This window comes from Rhinoderma darwinii, chromosome 1 (genome assembly GCF_050947455.1).
Source record: "Rhinoderma darwinii isolate aRhiDar2 chromosome 1, aRhiDar2.hap1, whole genome shotgun sequence".
NCBI classification, from domain to species: Eukaryota; Metazoa; Chordata; class Amphibia; order Anura; family Rhinodermatidae; genus Rhinoderma; species Rhinoderma darwinii.
Window position 1 is genome coordinate 10559345 of NC_134687.1, and position 18946 is coordinate 10578290.

The window sequence follows — 18946 nt, forward strand, 5'->3', positions numbered from 1 at the left end:
GAAAAAAAAAAAAAAAAAAGAAGGATAAGTTACTTGGGAGTAAAATTTTGTTTCTTTGTAGTGGCCCATCTGATGCCAGATGGATGAAACCGTACTGAGCCATCTGGTAAACTTCAGAATGTGGGAACGTTTTTCACTATCAAGAAGGAGGACGGTGATTTTATGGAGAACGCGGTTTCAAATTTAAGGAATTACAGAAGATCAAAGGTGAAGAAAGAGAGAGAAGCTGTAACTGTACCGTGAGCCTATAAAAGCTGTGAGTGCATGCTGGCACGTCCGCAGGCTATATAATGTAGATACACGAGGGGGGATGGAAGGTGCCCGCACCGCACACGTGTCTACCTGATGTTTATTACCCCCCCCCTTCTGAAGCCAAGAATATTCCCAAGTAAATAAATCCTCTTAATATTCTGATGTTACAACCACCCTGCTCCCTCGCCCTTACTGCTTTTCCTACAAACGTGTCAGTCTTTACTGTAATAATGGCATTCTATTCATGCCAGATAAGTGTAGCGTGCATGTAAAAAAACAGTGACTTTAAATGTAAAACATGGCAGATTCTGCCCCCGACATCGCTAGCAGTACCTGTAGTTATACATTAGACATACGCGGTATAATAATTCATATACAATCAAATGTTAAATGAGAAAACTATTCCATAAATCCTGGATTAAAGAAATGTTACTGTAATATGGGAAGTGCCAACCTGACAGCCGGTGAGACCTCTGCCCATCCTACCACACCGCGATTGTGCAATAATGATTACGCCACTTGTGGTCAACTGTACGAGAACATTTCAGTAATTCCGGAGAAGGGAACATTTTTTAGAAGCAACCAACAAAAACTTATTTTTGCAGAGTTTAATAAATACTGTAAGTACCCCCATAAAGGGCTCATCAGCAGTAGTGGTCCAAACTCGGAGCTTACCAGAATCCACACAGCCGGAAAATGCTATAGGGGCAGGACGGGATATTCTAGTAAAGTGAGCCAACCGCAAGCTGTAACCATCAGAACAAGCCGAATACTGAATACAGAAAAACCTGACCATTGTGTTATAGTAGTTATATTCTTGTATATAGGAGCAGTATTATAGTAGTTATATTCTTGTATATAGGAGCAGTATTATAGTAGTTATATTCTTGTATATAGAAGCAGTATTATAGTAGTTATATTCTTGTATATAGGAGGCAGTATTATAGTAGTTATATTCTTGTATATAGGAGCAGTATTATAGTAGTTATATTCTTGTATATAGGGGGCAGTATTATAGTAGTTATATTCTTGTATATAGGGGGCAGTATTATAGTAGTTATATTCTTGTATATAGGGGGCAGTATTATAGTAGTTATATTCTTGTATATAGGGGCAGTAATATAGTAGTTATATTCTTATATATAGTGGGCAGTATTATAGTAGTTATATTCTTGTATATAGCAGCAGTATTATAGTAGTTATATTCCTGTATATAGGAGGCTGTATTATAGTAGTTATATTCCTGTATATAGGAGGCAGTATTATAGTAGTTATATTCTTGTATATAGTAGGCAGTATTATAGTAGTTATATTCTTGTATATAGGAGCAGTATTATAGTAGTTATATTCTTGTGTATAGGAGGCTGTATTATAGTAGTTATATTCCTGTATATAGGAGGCCGTATTATAGTAGTTATATTCTTGTATATAGTAGGCAGTATTATAGTAGTTATATTCTTGTATATAGGGGCAGTATTATAGTAGTTATATTCTTGTATATAGGAGCAGTATTATAGTAGATATAGTCTTGTATATAGGGGCAGTATTATAGTAGTTATATTCTTGTATATAGGGGCAGTATTATAGTAGTTATATTCTTGTATATAGGGGCAGTATTATAGTAGTTATATTCTTGTATATAGGAGCAGTATTATAGTAGTTATATTCTTGTATATAGGGAGCAGTATTATAGTAGTTATATTCTTGTATATAGGAGCAGTATTATAGTAGTTATATTCTTGTATATAGGGGCAGTATTATAGTAGTTATATTCTTGTATATAGGGGGCAGTATTATAGTAGTTATATTCTTGTATATAGGGGGCAGTATTATAGTAGTTATATTCTTGTATATAGGAGCAGTATTATAGTAGTTATATTCTTGTATATAGGGGGCAGTATTATAGTAGTTATATTCTTGTATATAGGAGGCTGTGTTATAGTAGTTATATTCTTGTATATAGCAGCAGTGTTATAGTAGTTATATTCTTGTATATAGGGGGCAGTATTATAGTAGTTATATTCTTGTATATAGAGGGCTGTATTATAGTAGTTATATTCTTGTATATAGGGGGCAGTATTATAGTAGTTATATTCTTGTATATAGGGAGCAGTATTATAGTAGTTATATTCTTGTATATAGGAGCAGTATTATAGTAGTTATATTCTTGTATATAGGGGGCAGTATTATAGTAGTTATATTCTTGTATATAGGGAGCAGTATTATAGTAGTTATATTCTTGTATATAGGGAGGCAGTATTATAGTAGTTATATTCTTGTATATAGGAGCAGTATTGTAGCAGTTATATTCTTGTATATAGGAGCAGTGTTATAGTAGTTATATTCTTGTACATAGGAGCAGTGTTATAGTAGTTATATTCTTGTACATAGGGGCAGTATTATAGTAGTTATATTCTTGTATATAGGGGCAGTATTATAGTAGTTATATTCTTGTATATAGTGGGCAGTATTACAGTAGTTACATTCTTGTATATAGGGGCAGCATTATAGTAGTTATATAGGGACAGTATTATAGTAGTTATATTCTTGTATATAGGAGCAGTATTATAGTAGTTATATTCTTGTATATAGAGGGCAGTATTATAGTAGTTATATTCTTGTATATAGGAGCAGTATTATAGTAGTTATATTCTTGTATATAGGGAGCAGTATTATAGTAGATATATTCTTGTATATAGGATCAGTATTATAGTAGTTATATTCTTGTATATAGGGAGGCAGTATTATAGTAGTTATATTCTTGTATATAGGGGCAGTATTATAGTAGTTATATTCTTGTATATAGTGGGCAGTATTACAGTAGTTATATTCTTGTATATAGGAGCAGTATTATAGTAGTTATATTCTTGTATATAAGGGCAGTGTTATAGTAGTTATATTCTTGTATATAGGGAGGCAGTATTATAGTAGTTATATTCTTGTATATAGGGAGCAGTATTATAGTAGTTATATTCTTATACATAGGTGGCAGTATTATAGTAGTTATATTCCTGTATATAGGGGCAGTATTATAGTAGTTATATTCTTGTATATAGTGGGCAGTATTACAGTAGTTATATTCTTGTATATAGGAGCAGTATTACAGTAGTTATATTCTTGTACATAGGGGCAGTATTATAGTAGTTATATTCTTGTATATAGGGGGCAGTATTATAGTAGTTATATTCTTGTATATAGTGGGCAGTATTACAGTAGTTATATTCTTGTATATAGGAGCAGTATTACAGTAGTTATATTCTTGTACATAGGGGCAGTATTATAGTAGTTATATTCTTGTATATAGAGGGCAGTATTATAGTAGTTATATTCTTGTATATAGGAGCAGTATTATAGTAGTTATATTCTTGTATATAGGGAGCAGTATTATAGTAGATATATTCTTGTATATAGGGGGCAGTGTTATAGTAGTTATATTCTTGTATATAGGGAGGCAGTATTATAGTAGTTATATTCTTGTATATAGGGGCAGTATTATAGTAGTTATATTCTTGTATATAGTGGGCAGTATTACAGTAGTTATATTCTTGTATATAGGAGCAGTATTACAGTAGTTATATTCTTGTATATAGGAGCAGTATTATAGTAGTTATATTCTTGTATATAAGGGCAGTGTTATAGTAGTTATATTCTTGTATATAGGGAGGCAGTATTATAGTAGTTATATTCTTGTATATAGGGAGCAGTATTATAGTAGTTATATTATTATACATAGGTGGCAGTATTATAGTAGTTATATTCCTGTATATAGGGGCAGTATTATAGTAGTTATATTCTTGTATATAGTGGGCAGTATTACAGAAGTTATATTCTTGTATATAGGAGCAGTATTACAGTAGTTATATTCTTGTACATAGGGGCAGTATTATAGTAGTTATATTCTTGTATATAGGGGGCAGTATTATAGTAGTTATATTCTTGTATATAGGGGGCAGTATTATAGTAGTTATATTCTTGTATATAAGGGCAGTATTATAGTAGTTATATTCTTGTATATAGGGGCAGTATTATAGTAGTTATATTCTTGTATATAGGAGGCAGTATTATAGTAGTTATATTCTTGTATATAGGGGCAGTATTATAGTAGTTATATTCTTGTATATAGGGGCAGTATTATAGTAGTTATATTCTTGTATATAGGAGCAGTATTATAGTAGTTATATTCTTGTATAAAGGAGGCAGTATTATAGTAGTTATATTCTTGTATATAGGGGCAGTATTATAGTAGTTATATTCCTGTATATAGGAGGCAGTATTATAGTAGTTATATTCTTGTATATAGGGAGTAGTATTATAGTAGTTATATTCTTGTATATAGAAGCAGTATTATAGTAGTTATATTCTTGTATATAGGAGCAGTATTAGGGCATGACCACACGTGGCGGATTTCCTCCGCAACTGTCCGCATCAATGCCGCACAGAATCTGCGTTGCAGATTCTGCTGCGGATCTGCACAAAATGTGCAGTACATTGATGCGGACTAGCTGCTGCGGACTACGGTAAAAGTGCTTCCCTTCTCCCTATCAGTGCAGGATAGAGAGGAGGGACAGCACTTTCCCTAGTGAAAGTAAACGATTTTCATACTTACCGGCCGTTGTCTTGGTGACGCGTCCCTCTTTCGGCATCCAGGCCGACCTCCCTGGATGACGCGGCAGTCCATGTGACCGCTGCAGCCTGTTATTAGCCTGTGATTGGCTGCAGCCGTCACTTACACTGAAACGTCATCCTGGGAGGCCGGACTGGAGACAGACGCAGGGAGTTCTCGGTAAGTATGAACTTATATGTTTTTTTACAGATACATGTATATTGAGATCGGTAGTCACTGTCCCGGGTGCAGAAACAGTTACTGCCGATCGCGTAACTCTTTCAGCACCCTGGACAGTGACTATTTACAGACGTCTCCTAGCAACGCTCCCGTCATTACGGGAGCCCCATTGACTTCTTCAGTCTGGCTGTAGACCTAGAAATACATAGGTCCAGCCAGAATGAAGAAATGTCATGGTAGTAAAACCAATACGCTCCGCAGCACACATAAGATCTGCGGACTTCATTGCGGAATTTTGACTCTCCATTGAAGTCAATGGAGAAATTCCGCCATGAGTCCGCAACCAGTCCGCCACTGCTCCGCAACAGACAGAGCATGCTGCGGACACCAAATTCCGCTCCGCAGCCTTTGCTCCGCAGCGGAATTTTACGCCTCGTCTAAACGAACACTGCTAAATTAAAGTGTAAGTCAATGGACAAACGGCACCGCTGCGGATTAACGCTGCGGAGTGTCCGCAGCGGAATTTAAGTGAAATTCCGCCACGTGTGAACCCGCCCTTATAGTAGTTATATTCTTGTATATAGGAGCAGTGTTATAGTAGTTATATTCTTGTATATAGGAGCAGTATTATAGTAGTTATATTCTTGTATATAGAGGCAGTATTATAGTAGTTATATTCTTGTATATAGGGGCAGTATTATAGTAGTTATATTCTTGTATATAGGGGCAGTATTATAGTAGTTATATTCTTGTATATAGGGGCAGTATTATAGTAGTTATATTCTTGTATATAGAGGCAGTATTATAGTAGTTATATTCTTGTATATAGGAGCAGTATTATAGTAGTTATATTCTTGTATATAGGGGCAGTATTATAGTAGTTATATATTTGTATATAGGGGGCAGTATTACAGTAGTTATATTCTTGTATATAGGGGCAGTATTATAGTAGTTATATTCTTGTATATAGGGAACAGTATTATAGTAGTTATATTCTTGTATATAGGGGCAGTATTATAGTAGTTATATTCTTGTATATAGGGGGCAGTATTATAGTAGTTATATTCTTGTATATAGGGAGCAGTAATATATTAGGTATATTCTTGTATATAGGGGCAGTATTATAGTAGTTATATTTTTGTATATAGAGGGCAGTATTATAGTAGTTATATTCTTGTATATAGGCGGCAGTATTATAGTAGTTATATTCTTGTATATAGGAGGCAGTATTATAGTAGTTATATTCTTGTATATAGGGGCAGTATTATAGTAGTTATATTCTTGTATATAGGGGCAGTATTACAGTAGTTATATTCTTGTATATAGGGGGCAGTATTACAGTAGTTATATTCTTGTATATAGGGGCAGTATTATAGTAGTTATATTCTTGTATATAGGAGCAGTATTATAGTGGTTATATTCTTGTATATAGGGAGCAGTATTATAGTAGTTATATTCTTGTATATAGGAGCAGTATTATAGTGGTTATATTCTTGTATATAGGGAGCAGTATTATAGTAGTTATATTCTTGTATATAGGGGCAGTATTATAGTAGTTATATTCTTGTATATAGGGGGTAGTACCAATATAAGTAGTAACTGGAGTGGTTTTTACATTGGGTAAGGAGGTGGGTTTAGTATCTGAGCATTTGGCACCAGCTGGAAGGGAGCCGGTAAAGCCAAACATAATAACCTGTAGCTATAATAATATCCGACCAGCAACACATGGGACTGGCAGTAAAATGGTTAATTCCGCATTAGCAGCATATTGTACCCAGGCCTGTTGTATGCGTAGGTGGCACGGCTGCTTTATTATTTCTTGTATTTTTATGCTCCTGAGCGATTATTTCATCAACACAGATGAAATGTAAATGATTAAGATAATGCAACATATTTTGCTCTCTTAATCGTACAGCTTGAGATGAACACTTTGCGCCAGCTGCCAAAATCCTGTCTCCGCTGCAACTTTGCATTTCCGAAACAGAGCAGCTCATGACCGATCACGCGGGGCCACGTTATTCAAGGACCATTTCCAACCGGATTCATATGGCGACACCTCCGTGGACGGAGCAAGATAAATAGGACATTTGCTGCCCAGAACCTCTATTCTAGGGGAACCACCAACACGTAGACCTTCAGGTCTCATGTAGACAATTAAAGGATAAGCCAAGGCTAAGAGCGGTGTGCAATTCAGTTCTTGGCACTGGAGCATGGCAGGAACCCATTGGAGTCTACGGGAATCCGCTATCGAGGGTTTTATGTAGAGTGGTTTGCTGGAGATTTCACTTCCACGGTGCACGTGATATTTGAGATGCGCCAGCAGCTTCCCCTGGGTTATAACAGCCAATTACCGCCAGGACCCTCGCAATCAGCTCAGCATTGGGGGTGAAATCACTAGTTAGAGGGTTGTCCTACTTGGACAATTTGGCATTGCAGCTTACTAAAAACAGTGGCTTACATATGTGCAGGCGATTACATAGAAACGCAAGTCATGGACAATGGATTCCACACACGGATATCCACACCGTTGCCGAGATCTGAAGGTTAGAACCAAAAATACTGGCGTCGTACGAATACATGCCACCCGGGCTCCCAGGCAAATTTCAGAGAAAGACCAAGAAGGCAACCACTCCACAAGTACTGGCACAAGGATATTTGCACAAGGGTGAAACAGACGGTCTGGAGGAAGCTTTTCAGTCATCCTGCCCAAAATCCCATGGATTAATGAACCCACACGATGAGACGCCTTGTCCTCTTTGGATCCTTATTTTCTCATTTATTACATTGATTAGACGTCATTACTGGTCTTCTAGCAAAATGAAGAAAGTTCCAATCCAGATTTACTCGCCAGTCCCTTCCTGGGGGGGCTTAGGTCTCCAACGTGTTGTTTTATGGAACATTTTTCACTCTGGGACAGTAAAACTGGATCAACATCAAAATGATATTTAGACTTATTCAGCGAAAGCCAATGATATTTCAACGAGAAATGTAAAAATAAAAAGTGGGTACATAGCAGTCCGGACCCCAAGAACCAAGATAGAAGTCCGTTTCCCATCTGGCACTAAACATTGACCTATTTCAGATGGGTTTTCTATACTTTTATGGTGTGGTCACATAAAAACCCCATCACAAAAATGACAATTTGGTGGTACCCCATCAATCTCAAGAATCGCCAAGTGTCCCGGTCCCAATGTGTTATCACTAATATAGAATGAAAAGGAGCTACAGAAACCTACGAGTGAGATCATGTATGGTCACCTCTCCATTGAGAGTCAGGACTATGACAAGGACTGACTCATTCTTGGAAATTGTAGAGGTCCCTGGTTTTTTATGGGACAACCCCTGGTGATGATCAGGCCATGGCTCTCCAAAATTCACCAAAGCATTCTGATTTGGGGATTTATACACAGCTGAAATTGATGCAGTTTTGAAGTAGCACGATGTTAAAGATTCTGCCCAGAAGAGGTTCTGGGACTGTGACAAGGCAAGCGAACCCTTCATTTTTAGTGGAGGTCACCAGTCACAGACCCCGCAGTTGCCGGAGGACAGCTAATGGTGGAAAACCCTTACCCAACCTACGTAATGCAAAGAATACTGGTTGGAACCTTGTTTCTCCTATTAAACTCTACTAGGGCCAGATGCCCTATTGAGCCGCAGGATTTCATCCTGTAGAATCTAACAAGGGTTTCTGGATTAGGTACAAGGTTTTATTTTTCTAAAGGGAAAGTAATGAGCTCCCAGTTTAATGCCCCTGTGTCCTGCCAAGATCTCAGAGCATCAGCTGCAGTGCCTGTCATAAAAGACCGCACAATATGTCTCCCCCTCACTCTTTCCCCATGTTTTTTTAAATGAGAAGTATGCTCCTCCATCTTTCCAGATCTGACATCATGCTACATGGCAGCTTGCACACATATTTCCACTTCAAAACGCCCAACATGAGCGCTCATCTGCTCCCAAACGTTGATGCCATTTAAAAGGTACAGTCATATGGGATGAACGCTCGTCATATCCAGGACAATGGTCTGGATCCATGTGGAGGGGTACGAATAGGAGGCCAATGGGAGTTTCTAAATACAATAGTTATGATTGGAGATGCTATAACTGTAGGCGGTTTTAGACCCAGCTATAGGTCGTAATAACTGGAAGAACTCTGATCTACTCTACAAAAAGACTCAAGATGTGGTCAAGGCTGTGGGTAGGGTTAGGTTTAAGAGTCCAGAGTCATGGTTACCCTTCTAGTCCAGGTAGACCTCCTTGATTGGCACTTTACTGAAATGAATCAAAGTTTGGGCTGAGGACCTGATTTGGGAACATGAAGAATTCAAGAAACTTCAACAGCTATTGAAGACACTACAATAATGGCTAAAACGGTCTAAACACGGGCCAGGGGTCTAGCAGTCAAGAAACACAACATAGAGCAGAGCTTATTCCACGAAGGAAATATCAAAAAAAATTGTTCTGGCTATGATATTGGTGGTGGTTAAAACTGGACAATGAATATGCAGGATAGAAAAAGGTAGTGAGGTATCCGATATATGAGAAGACGGAAAAGAAACAAGTGGAGCATTGACCAAGTCAAGACTAAGATCCACCTTGAAGTTCAAATGACCGAAACGGAAGCCTTATCTAATTCTGGACAAATTATGAGAAGACCCAACTCATTGGGAAAGAATTATGATTGGAAGGAAAAAGAAGTAGAGGACATCTAGCAATACGAAGGATGAAGACCTTCCCAGAAATCATGAATACGTCATTAAGGAAGACGAAGGTTGGACAAAATACCGTTTCTTTTTAGTGGCCATCAAAGAATTTTAAAAAAAGATATCACAAGTAAACCAAAAATTGGTAGACATATTGGCAATCTGGTTCCATGGACTTGTCCAACCCTATAGAAGATCTCAATAGAAGATAGGACATTGTGGACAAGTATTGTCCAGAAGGTCAACAGGTGTCGAAACCAACTTGACTGCCATAAATCCATTATATATCCGAGAACAGATGTACAATATTGATCCCCTCACCAATAGGCAGATGACCAACTGGATCTGACCATCTCACAGCCTCTCCCACCAATAATGTGCAAGTCTCTAGTCCAGTTCTCTCTTCTCTCTGGTCCTACGTGTGCATACACATAAAGCTAATCGTGTGATTGAGCCTGGTTTAGCAGCAGAGGAGATCAGCAATTAGCAAATTAACAGCTTGGCAAATATTCCGTCACATTGGGCTCGCGGTCAGAACGAGAAGGAGTCTTTCCTGGATGCGTGGCAGACGTTGGAAGGAATCCTCAGTCATAAGGAAAGTTCGCCTTAATTGAATACAATTGAGTCCTTGTTGAAGAGATTTGGTCTACCTCCTAATACAACACGGCTACGTTCTCATCATGTTTAGATTCAAAAAGCACCTAATGGGATCCAAACAACGAGCGACAGATGGGGAGGATGCACCCGTTGTGTGCCGCAGCAGGAGGGGGCTGAGCCGAGCTACACAATGGAGAAAGAAAATGGAGGAGCATACCCCCTTCCCTCCCCAAAATCAAGTACTTTGAGTTATCCTCTTCAGTCACGATATCTTTTGATTCACCAGTTTCTTACTCATACCTGTTCGCGGTAAAGCTAAAAGACTCCCAATATGGCCACTATCACTCCTCCCCTGAGTGGTGGTAGCAAAGCTTTCCTCGTCTGCTGAATGGAACATCTTAAGGCGCCCATACACATCAGATGACGGACGAAACCAGCACAAACTGTATGGGGGTGTCTCGAGGAATGGCGCATGTTGGAATCCCACATCAGATAAGCCGCTGCCAAAGTAGTCAGGAAGGGGCTTATTCCCCTCTCCCCATTGAACGCACATACACGATAGGCCAAGTGAGTGTATGGCGGAGTTGAGGCCTCATTCAAGCAGCCGTAATGGGGCCACAAGACCAGGACTCCTCACAGGTCGAGAGAATCCCATGAGGACTTAAATTTGGTTCACTTGAACCACGGGTCTTGCAACCGTATTACGGACACTAAAATGTGGCCGATTTACAGTCGTCTGAATGGGGCCCCCAACTAGCGATGTGGTGATCCTATGGACACAACTTTATAGCTACGATGTTAGGCAGCTTTGTTGTTCTGGATAATGATAATCCTAGCGGAAGGCTTGTAAGGCCCATATTAGTGGTCATCTAGCTTTTGGTGTTGGTTGGTGGATATTACTCAATCTATTTATGATGGGATCAGAGTGGCATCAACCAGCAAACTCTGCTGAGAATTGATCAATCGTAGCAACTGACGTATCTCATAGAAGAAGGAAAATGGGAACAACCGCAGAAATCATGCCGGACGTCCAAAGCAATGAAGGTAAATATGTTCTGCAACTTATAATGCTTTGGACTTCCCCGTAACGTACTGTGGGGCATCTGGTGGCATGGATTGGCCTTCCAGGTTGAGACAGTCAATGAGATGCCTGAAGGTTGGCGAACTTTGGTTCGTCTCTGCTCGATTACAGGGCGACGTTTTCTGCAATGATCCATCTCTAGTAGTGAGAGAAACCGGTCCAACCATCAAGATAAGTCCTAAAGCTTAGGTGGAAACCGGCCCGCTGTGAATCCTGGAGGTATAACGATACATAGAACCCCCAATTGTATAGGACATTGGGCTCTGTAGTATGGAGTTTGTCCTGCTGGATCGGTGGGAAACTTCATCCCACCAAGTAGTAAGTAATATGGGGACTGACTGCAGCAATGGATCCTACCAGCATCACAACCCTTCTTACACCATTACCCGTTTTCATCTTAGGGAGCCTCAGATTCCCTGGAGCAACCATGGTTTCCATACAACCCAACGAGAAGAAACAATTTGTGGAAAAATTATTTGTTGCTTTAAAGAACTTAAACGCTGAGAAATATAAAAGAATCAAACTGTCCCCAATGACTGTCGCCTTAAGACGTATTCCCTGCCGACGAGATGTAACTCTTATAATAAATAACTGTGTGACGGGGACAAGGTTTACAACTGTTCACATCCTACTCATAAATCCCACAACTGGGCGATTCCGACCATAACTGGACTATTTGACTTATTACACCAGTACTACTGCCTATATATATATATATATATATATATCACATCCAATACAGATCACCTATACCGAAGACTACACGTTACCTATACTGCCGACTACATATACTACACATCACCTATACTGCAGACTACACATCACCTATACTGCTGTCTACGTATACTACACATCACCTATATTGCCGACTACACATCACCTATACTGCCGACTACACATCACCTATACATCACCTATACTGCCGACTACACGTCACCTATACTGCCGACTACACATCACCTATACTGCCGACTACACATCACCTGTACTGCTGTCTACATATACCACACATCACCTATACTACCGACTACAAATACTACACATCACCTATACTGCCGACTACACATCACCTATACTGCCGACTACACATCACCTATACTGCCGACTACATATACTACACATCACCTATACTGCCGACTACACATCACCTATACTGCCGACTACACATCACCTATACTGCTGACTACATATAACACACATCACCTATACTGCAGACTACACATCACATACTGTATACTGCGGACTACATATCACCTATACTGCTTACTACACATCACCTATACTGCTGACTACATATCACATACTGTATACTGCGGACTACATATCACCTATACTGCCAACTACATATCACCTATGCTGCCAACGACATATCACCTATAGTGCCAACTACGTATCACCTATACTGCTGCCTACATATAACATACGGTATATTGCTGCCTACACATCACCTATACTGCTGACTACATATACCCCATACTGCTCCCTACACATCACCTATACTGCTCACTACACATCGCCTATACTGCCCACTACACATCGCCTATACTGCCCACTACACATCACCTATACTGCCCACTACATATACAACACATCACCAATACTGCAGACTACACATCACCTATACTGCAGACTACACATCACCTATACTGCAGACTACACATCACCTATACTGCAGACTACACATCACATATACTGCCGACTAGACATCACCTATTCTGCTGACTACATATACAACACATCACCTATACTGCTGACTACATATACTACACATCACCTATACTGCCGACTACACATCACCTATACTGCAGACTACATATACCACACATCACCTATACTGTAGACTACATAAACCACATCACCTATACTGCCGACTACATATACTACACATCACCTATACTGCCGACTACATATACTGCACATCACCTATACTGCCGACTACATATACTACACATCACCTATACTGCCGACTACATATACTACACATCACCTATACTGCCGACTAAATATACTACATATCACCTATACTACACATCACCTATACTGCTGACTACATATACTACACATCACCTATACTGCTGACTACATATACTACACATCACCTATACTGCCGACTACAAATACCACACATCACCTATACTGCAGACTACATATACCACACGTCACCTATACTGCCGACTACATATACCACACATCACCTATACTGCAGACTACAAATACTACACATCACCTATACTGCAGACTACATATACCACACATCACCTATACTGCCGACTACATATACCACACATCACCTATACTGCAGACTACAAATACTGCACATCACCTATACTGCTGACTACATATACTACACATCACCTTTACTGCTGACAACACATCACCTATACTGCCGACAAATCACCTATACTGCCGACTACATATACCACACATCACATATACTGCTGACTACATATACCACACATCACCTATACGGCAGACTACATATACCACACATCACCTATACTGCCGACTACATATACCACACATCACCTATACTGCCGACTACATATACTACACATCACCTATACTACACATCACCTATACTGCTGACTACATATACTACACATCACCTATACTGCTGAATACATATACCACACATCACCTATACTGCCGACTACATATACTACACATCACCTATACTGCCGACTACAAATACTACACATCACCTATACTGCCGACTACAAATACTACACATCACATATACTGCAGACTACATATACTACATGTCACCTATACTGCCGACTACATATACTACATGTCACCTATACTGCCGACTACAAATACCACACATCACCTATACTGCCGACTACAAATACTACACATCACCTATACTGCAGACTACACATCACCTATACTGCTGTCTACGTATACTACACATCACCTATACTGCCGACTACAAATACCACACATCACCTATACTGCCGACTACAAATACTACACATCACCTATACTGCAGACTACACATCACCTATACTGCTGTCTACGTATACTACACATCACCTATACTGCCGACTACACATCACCTATACTGCCGACTACACATCACCTATACTGCCGACTACACGTCACCTATACTGCCGACTACACGTCACCTATACTGCCGACTACACGTCACCTATACTGCCGACTACACGTCACCTATACTGCCGACTACACGTCACCTATACTGCCGACTACACGTCACCTATACTGCCGACTACAAATACTACACATCACCTATACTGCCGACTACACATCACCTATACTGCCGACTACATATACTACACATCACCTATACTGCCGACTACACATCACCTATACTGCCTACTACACATCACCTATACTGCTGTCTACATATCACCTATACTGCTGACTACATATACTACATATCACCTATACTGCTGACTACATATACTACATATCACCTATACTGCTGACTACATATAACACACATCACCTATACTGCAGACTACACATCACATACTGTATACTGCAGACTACATATCACCTATACTGCTTACTACACATCACATACTGTATACTGCGGACTACATATCACCTATACTGCCAACTACATATCACCTATGCTGCCAACTACATATCACCTATAGTGCCAACTACGTATCACCTATACTGCTGCCTACATATAACATACGGTATATTGCTGCCTACACATCACCTATACTGCTGACTACATATACCCCATACTGCTGCCTACACATCACCTATACTGCCCACTACACATCACCTATACTGCCCACTACATATACTACACATCACCTATACTGCCTACTACACATCACCTATACTGCCGACTACACATCACCTATACTGCGGACTACACATCACCTATACTGCGGACTACATATACTACACATCACCTATACTGCTGACTACACATCACCAATACTGCAGACTACACATCACCTATACTGCAGACTACACATCACCTATACTGCAGACTACACATCACCTATACTGCAGACTACACATCACCTATTCTGCTGACTACATATACAACACATCACCTATACTGTAGACTACATAAACCACATCACCTATACTGCAGACTACATATACTACACATCACCTATACTGCCGACTACACATCACCTATACTGCCGACTACACATCACCTATACTGCCGACTACACATCACCTATACTGCCGACTACATATACCACACATCACCTATACTGTAGACTACATATACCACATCACCTATACTGCCGACTACATATACTACACATCACCTATACTGCCGACTACATATACTACACATCACCTATACTGCCGACTACATATACTACACATCACCTATACTGCTGACTACATATACTACACATCACCTATACTGCTGACTACATATACCACACATCACCTATACTGCCGACTACAAATACCACACATCACCTATACTGCAGACTACATATACCACACGTCACCTATACTGCCGACTACATATACCACACATCACCTATACTGCAGACTACACATCACCTATACTGCAGACTACAAATACTGCACATCACCTATACTGCAGACTACAAATACTGCACATCACCTATACTGCTGACTACAAATACTACACATCACCTATACTGCAGACTACATATACTACACATCACCTATACTGCCGACTACATATACCACACATCACCTATACTGCAGACTACAAATACTGCACATCACCTATACTGAAGACTACATATACTACACATCACCTATACTGCAGACTACATATACTACACATCACCTATACTGAAGACTACATATACTACACATCACCTATACTGCAGACTACATATACAACACATCACCTATACTGCCGACAAATCACCTATACTGCCGACTACATATACCACACATCACCTATACTGCAGACTACAAATACTACACATCACCTATACTGCAGACTACATATACCACACATCACCTATACTGCCGACTACAAATACTGCACATCACCTATACTGCAGACTACATATACCACACATCACCTATACTGCCGACTACAAATACTGCACATCACCTATACTGAAGACTACATATACTACACATCACCTATACTGCAGACTACATATACAACACATCACCTATACTGCCGACAAATCACCTATACTGCCGACTACATATACCACACATCACCTATACTGCAGACTACAAATACCACACATCACCTATACTGCAGACTACATATACTACACATCACCTATACTGAAGACTACATATACTACACATCACCTATACTGAAGACTACATATACTACACATCACCTATACTGCAGACTACATATACTACACATCACCTATACTGAAGACTACATATACTACACATCACCTATACTGCAGACTACATATACAACACATCACCTTTACTGCTGACAACACATCACCTATACTGCCGACAAATCACCTATACTGCCGACTACATATACCACACATCACCTATACTGCAGACTACAAATACCACACATCACCTATACTGCAGACTACATATACTACACATCACCTATACTGAAGACTACATATACTACACATCACCTATACTGAAGACTACATATACTACACATCACCTATACTGCAGACTACATATACCACACATCACCTATACTGCAGACTACATATACTACACATCACCTATACTGCCGACTACATATACCACACATCACCTATACTGCAGACTACACATCACCTATACTGCAGACTACATATACCACACATCACCTATACTGCAGACTACACATCACCTATACTGCTGACAAATCACCTATACTGCCGACTACATATACCACACATCACCTATACTACAAATCACCTATACTGCAGACTGCATATACTACACATCACCTATACTGCCGACTACACATCACCTATACTGCTGACAACACATCACCTATACTGCCAACTACATATACTACATGTCACCTATACTGCAGACTACAAATCACCTTTACTGCTGACAACACATCACCTATACTGCCGACTACACATCACCTATACTGCCAACTACATATACTACATGTCACCTATACTGCAGACTACAAATACTACACATCACCTATACTGCAGACTGCATATACTACCGACTAAATATACTACATATCACCTATACTACACATCACCTATACTGCTGACTACATATACTACACATCACCTATACTGCAGACTACAAATACTACACATCACCTATACTGCTGACTGCATATACTACATGTCACCTATACTGCAGACTACACATCACCTATACTGCTGACTAGAGGTCTATAGGACGTATAACCTGTATACATCTCTATAGAATATGTCAGTCACCGCCATTACCCCGCCCACTTCCTTAGAACCACGCCCACAGATGAAAAAACCGTACCAATCTTGACTATCCTCGGCACCCGTACAGCCCTTCCTAGTCCTGAGTGGCATTCACAGCAGCCAATCAGGCAAGGCAGAGCAAGACGTCAGGGTGGAGTCAACTGTCAAAACACAGCGTCCCCCCCAGTAAGGGGACGTGTCATACAGGGAGCCGGCTAAATCAGCGAGACTGTACGGACACCTTACCTGCTCGAAGCGCGGTCTCCCCAGGACAAACGGAGGGTCGTTCACCGCCATGTCTAGTCGCCGCGGTGTGCTGGTCTCCACCGCCGTAGGGGGTGCCGGGAGTTGTAGTCCTGGCGGGGAGTCCCCGGCTCCTCCTGCCCTCATCTTTGGGCTGCTGCCACTGCTCTCTAGCAAGAGACTGTAGGAGCGCCTGGCCCCACCTCCCGACGTCAGACGCAGCCGCTGGGACTAGTGGGAGATGTAGTCCTATGGCGAAGTGTAGTCGGGACGATATATAGTGATGTGGTGAGAGCCAGCCATAGTCCATCCGAGCAGCGTTATATGGAGGGCAGTTTGTTAACCCGTTAATGACCAAGCCTTCTTTTTTATTTTGCTCATCTTCACATTCCATATTGATTAACTTTTTTTGGGGGGAGGGAATTGAAAAAAACCGCTATTCCTGCATAGTTTTTCACGGTTTAACTTTACGGCGTTCACCATGCGTCATTTTTGCGTTTTTTTTTGGACGGCGTTCACTATACAGTTGAATTAATGTGTTGAGTTTATTCTTCGTGTCGTTACGGGCGCAGCGATACCATATATATGTACTTTTCATGTTTTGTTTTTACACTTTTGTTAAATAAAAACACTTTGGGAAAAAATGGTTTTATTTTATTTTTACTGTTCACGTTTTTTTTTTATTGCTGGAATTACACGCTGTTCTTACCGCCGACATGGTAACGTTATGACAGAAAGGATGCCGGATCCGTCAGACGGACATCGCAGGCCCCAATCGACACCTTTCATTGTAAAGAGGTTCGTCTGGGTTTTATCGAGGTGTCCGTCATTTTGACTGGCAGAATAGCGCTGATATGATGGGACTGACGACGTAAGCTCTGATGGTAGTGTGAACTCAGCCTTACATCCTGTATTATACTCCAGAGCTGCGCTCATTGTTCTGCTTTTGTTATTGGAAACAGTCGAC

At 40.1% G+C, this 18946-nt stretch overlaps 1 protein-coding gene across 3 annotated transcripts in view; it reads right to left on the minus strand.

Moving 5' to 3' along the window:
* SFXN5 (sideroflexin 5) overlaps window positions 1–18176 on the minus strand; it is a 228288-nt gene extending 210112 nt beyond the window's left edge. For all 3 annotated transcript variants that reach the window (XM_075855668.1, XM_075855677.1, XM_075855685.1), the window contains exon 1: window positions 17983–18176. In XM_075855668.1, the coding sequence (XP_075711783.1) occupies window positions 17983–18126 (144 nt within the window). In that variant the 5' untranslated portion in view covers window positions 18127–18176. The remainder of the gene's footprint in view (window positions 1–17982) is intronic.
* Between the last annotated feature and the right edge of the window lie 770 nt (window positions 18177–18946).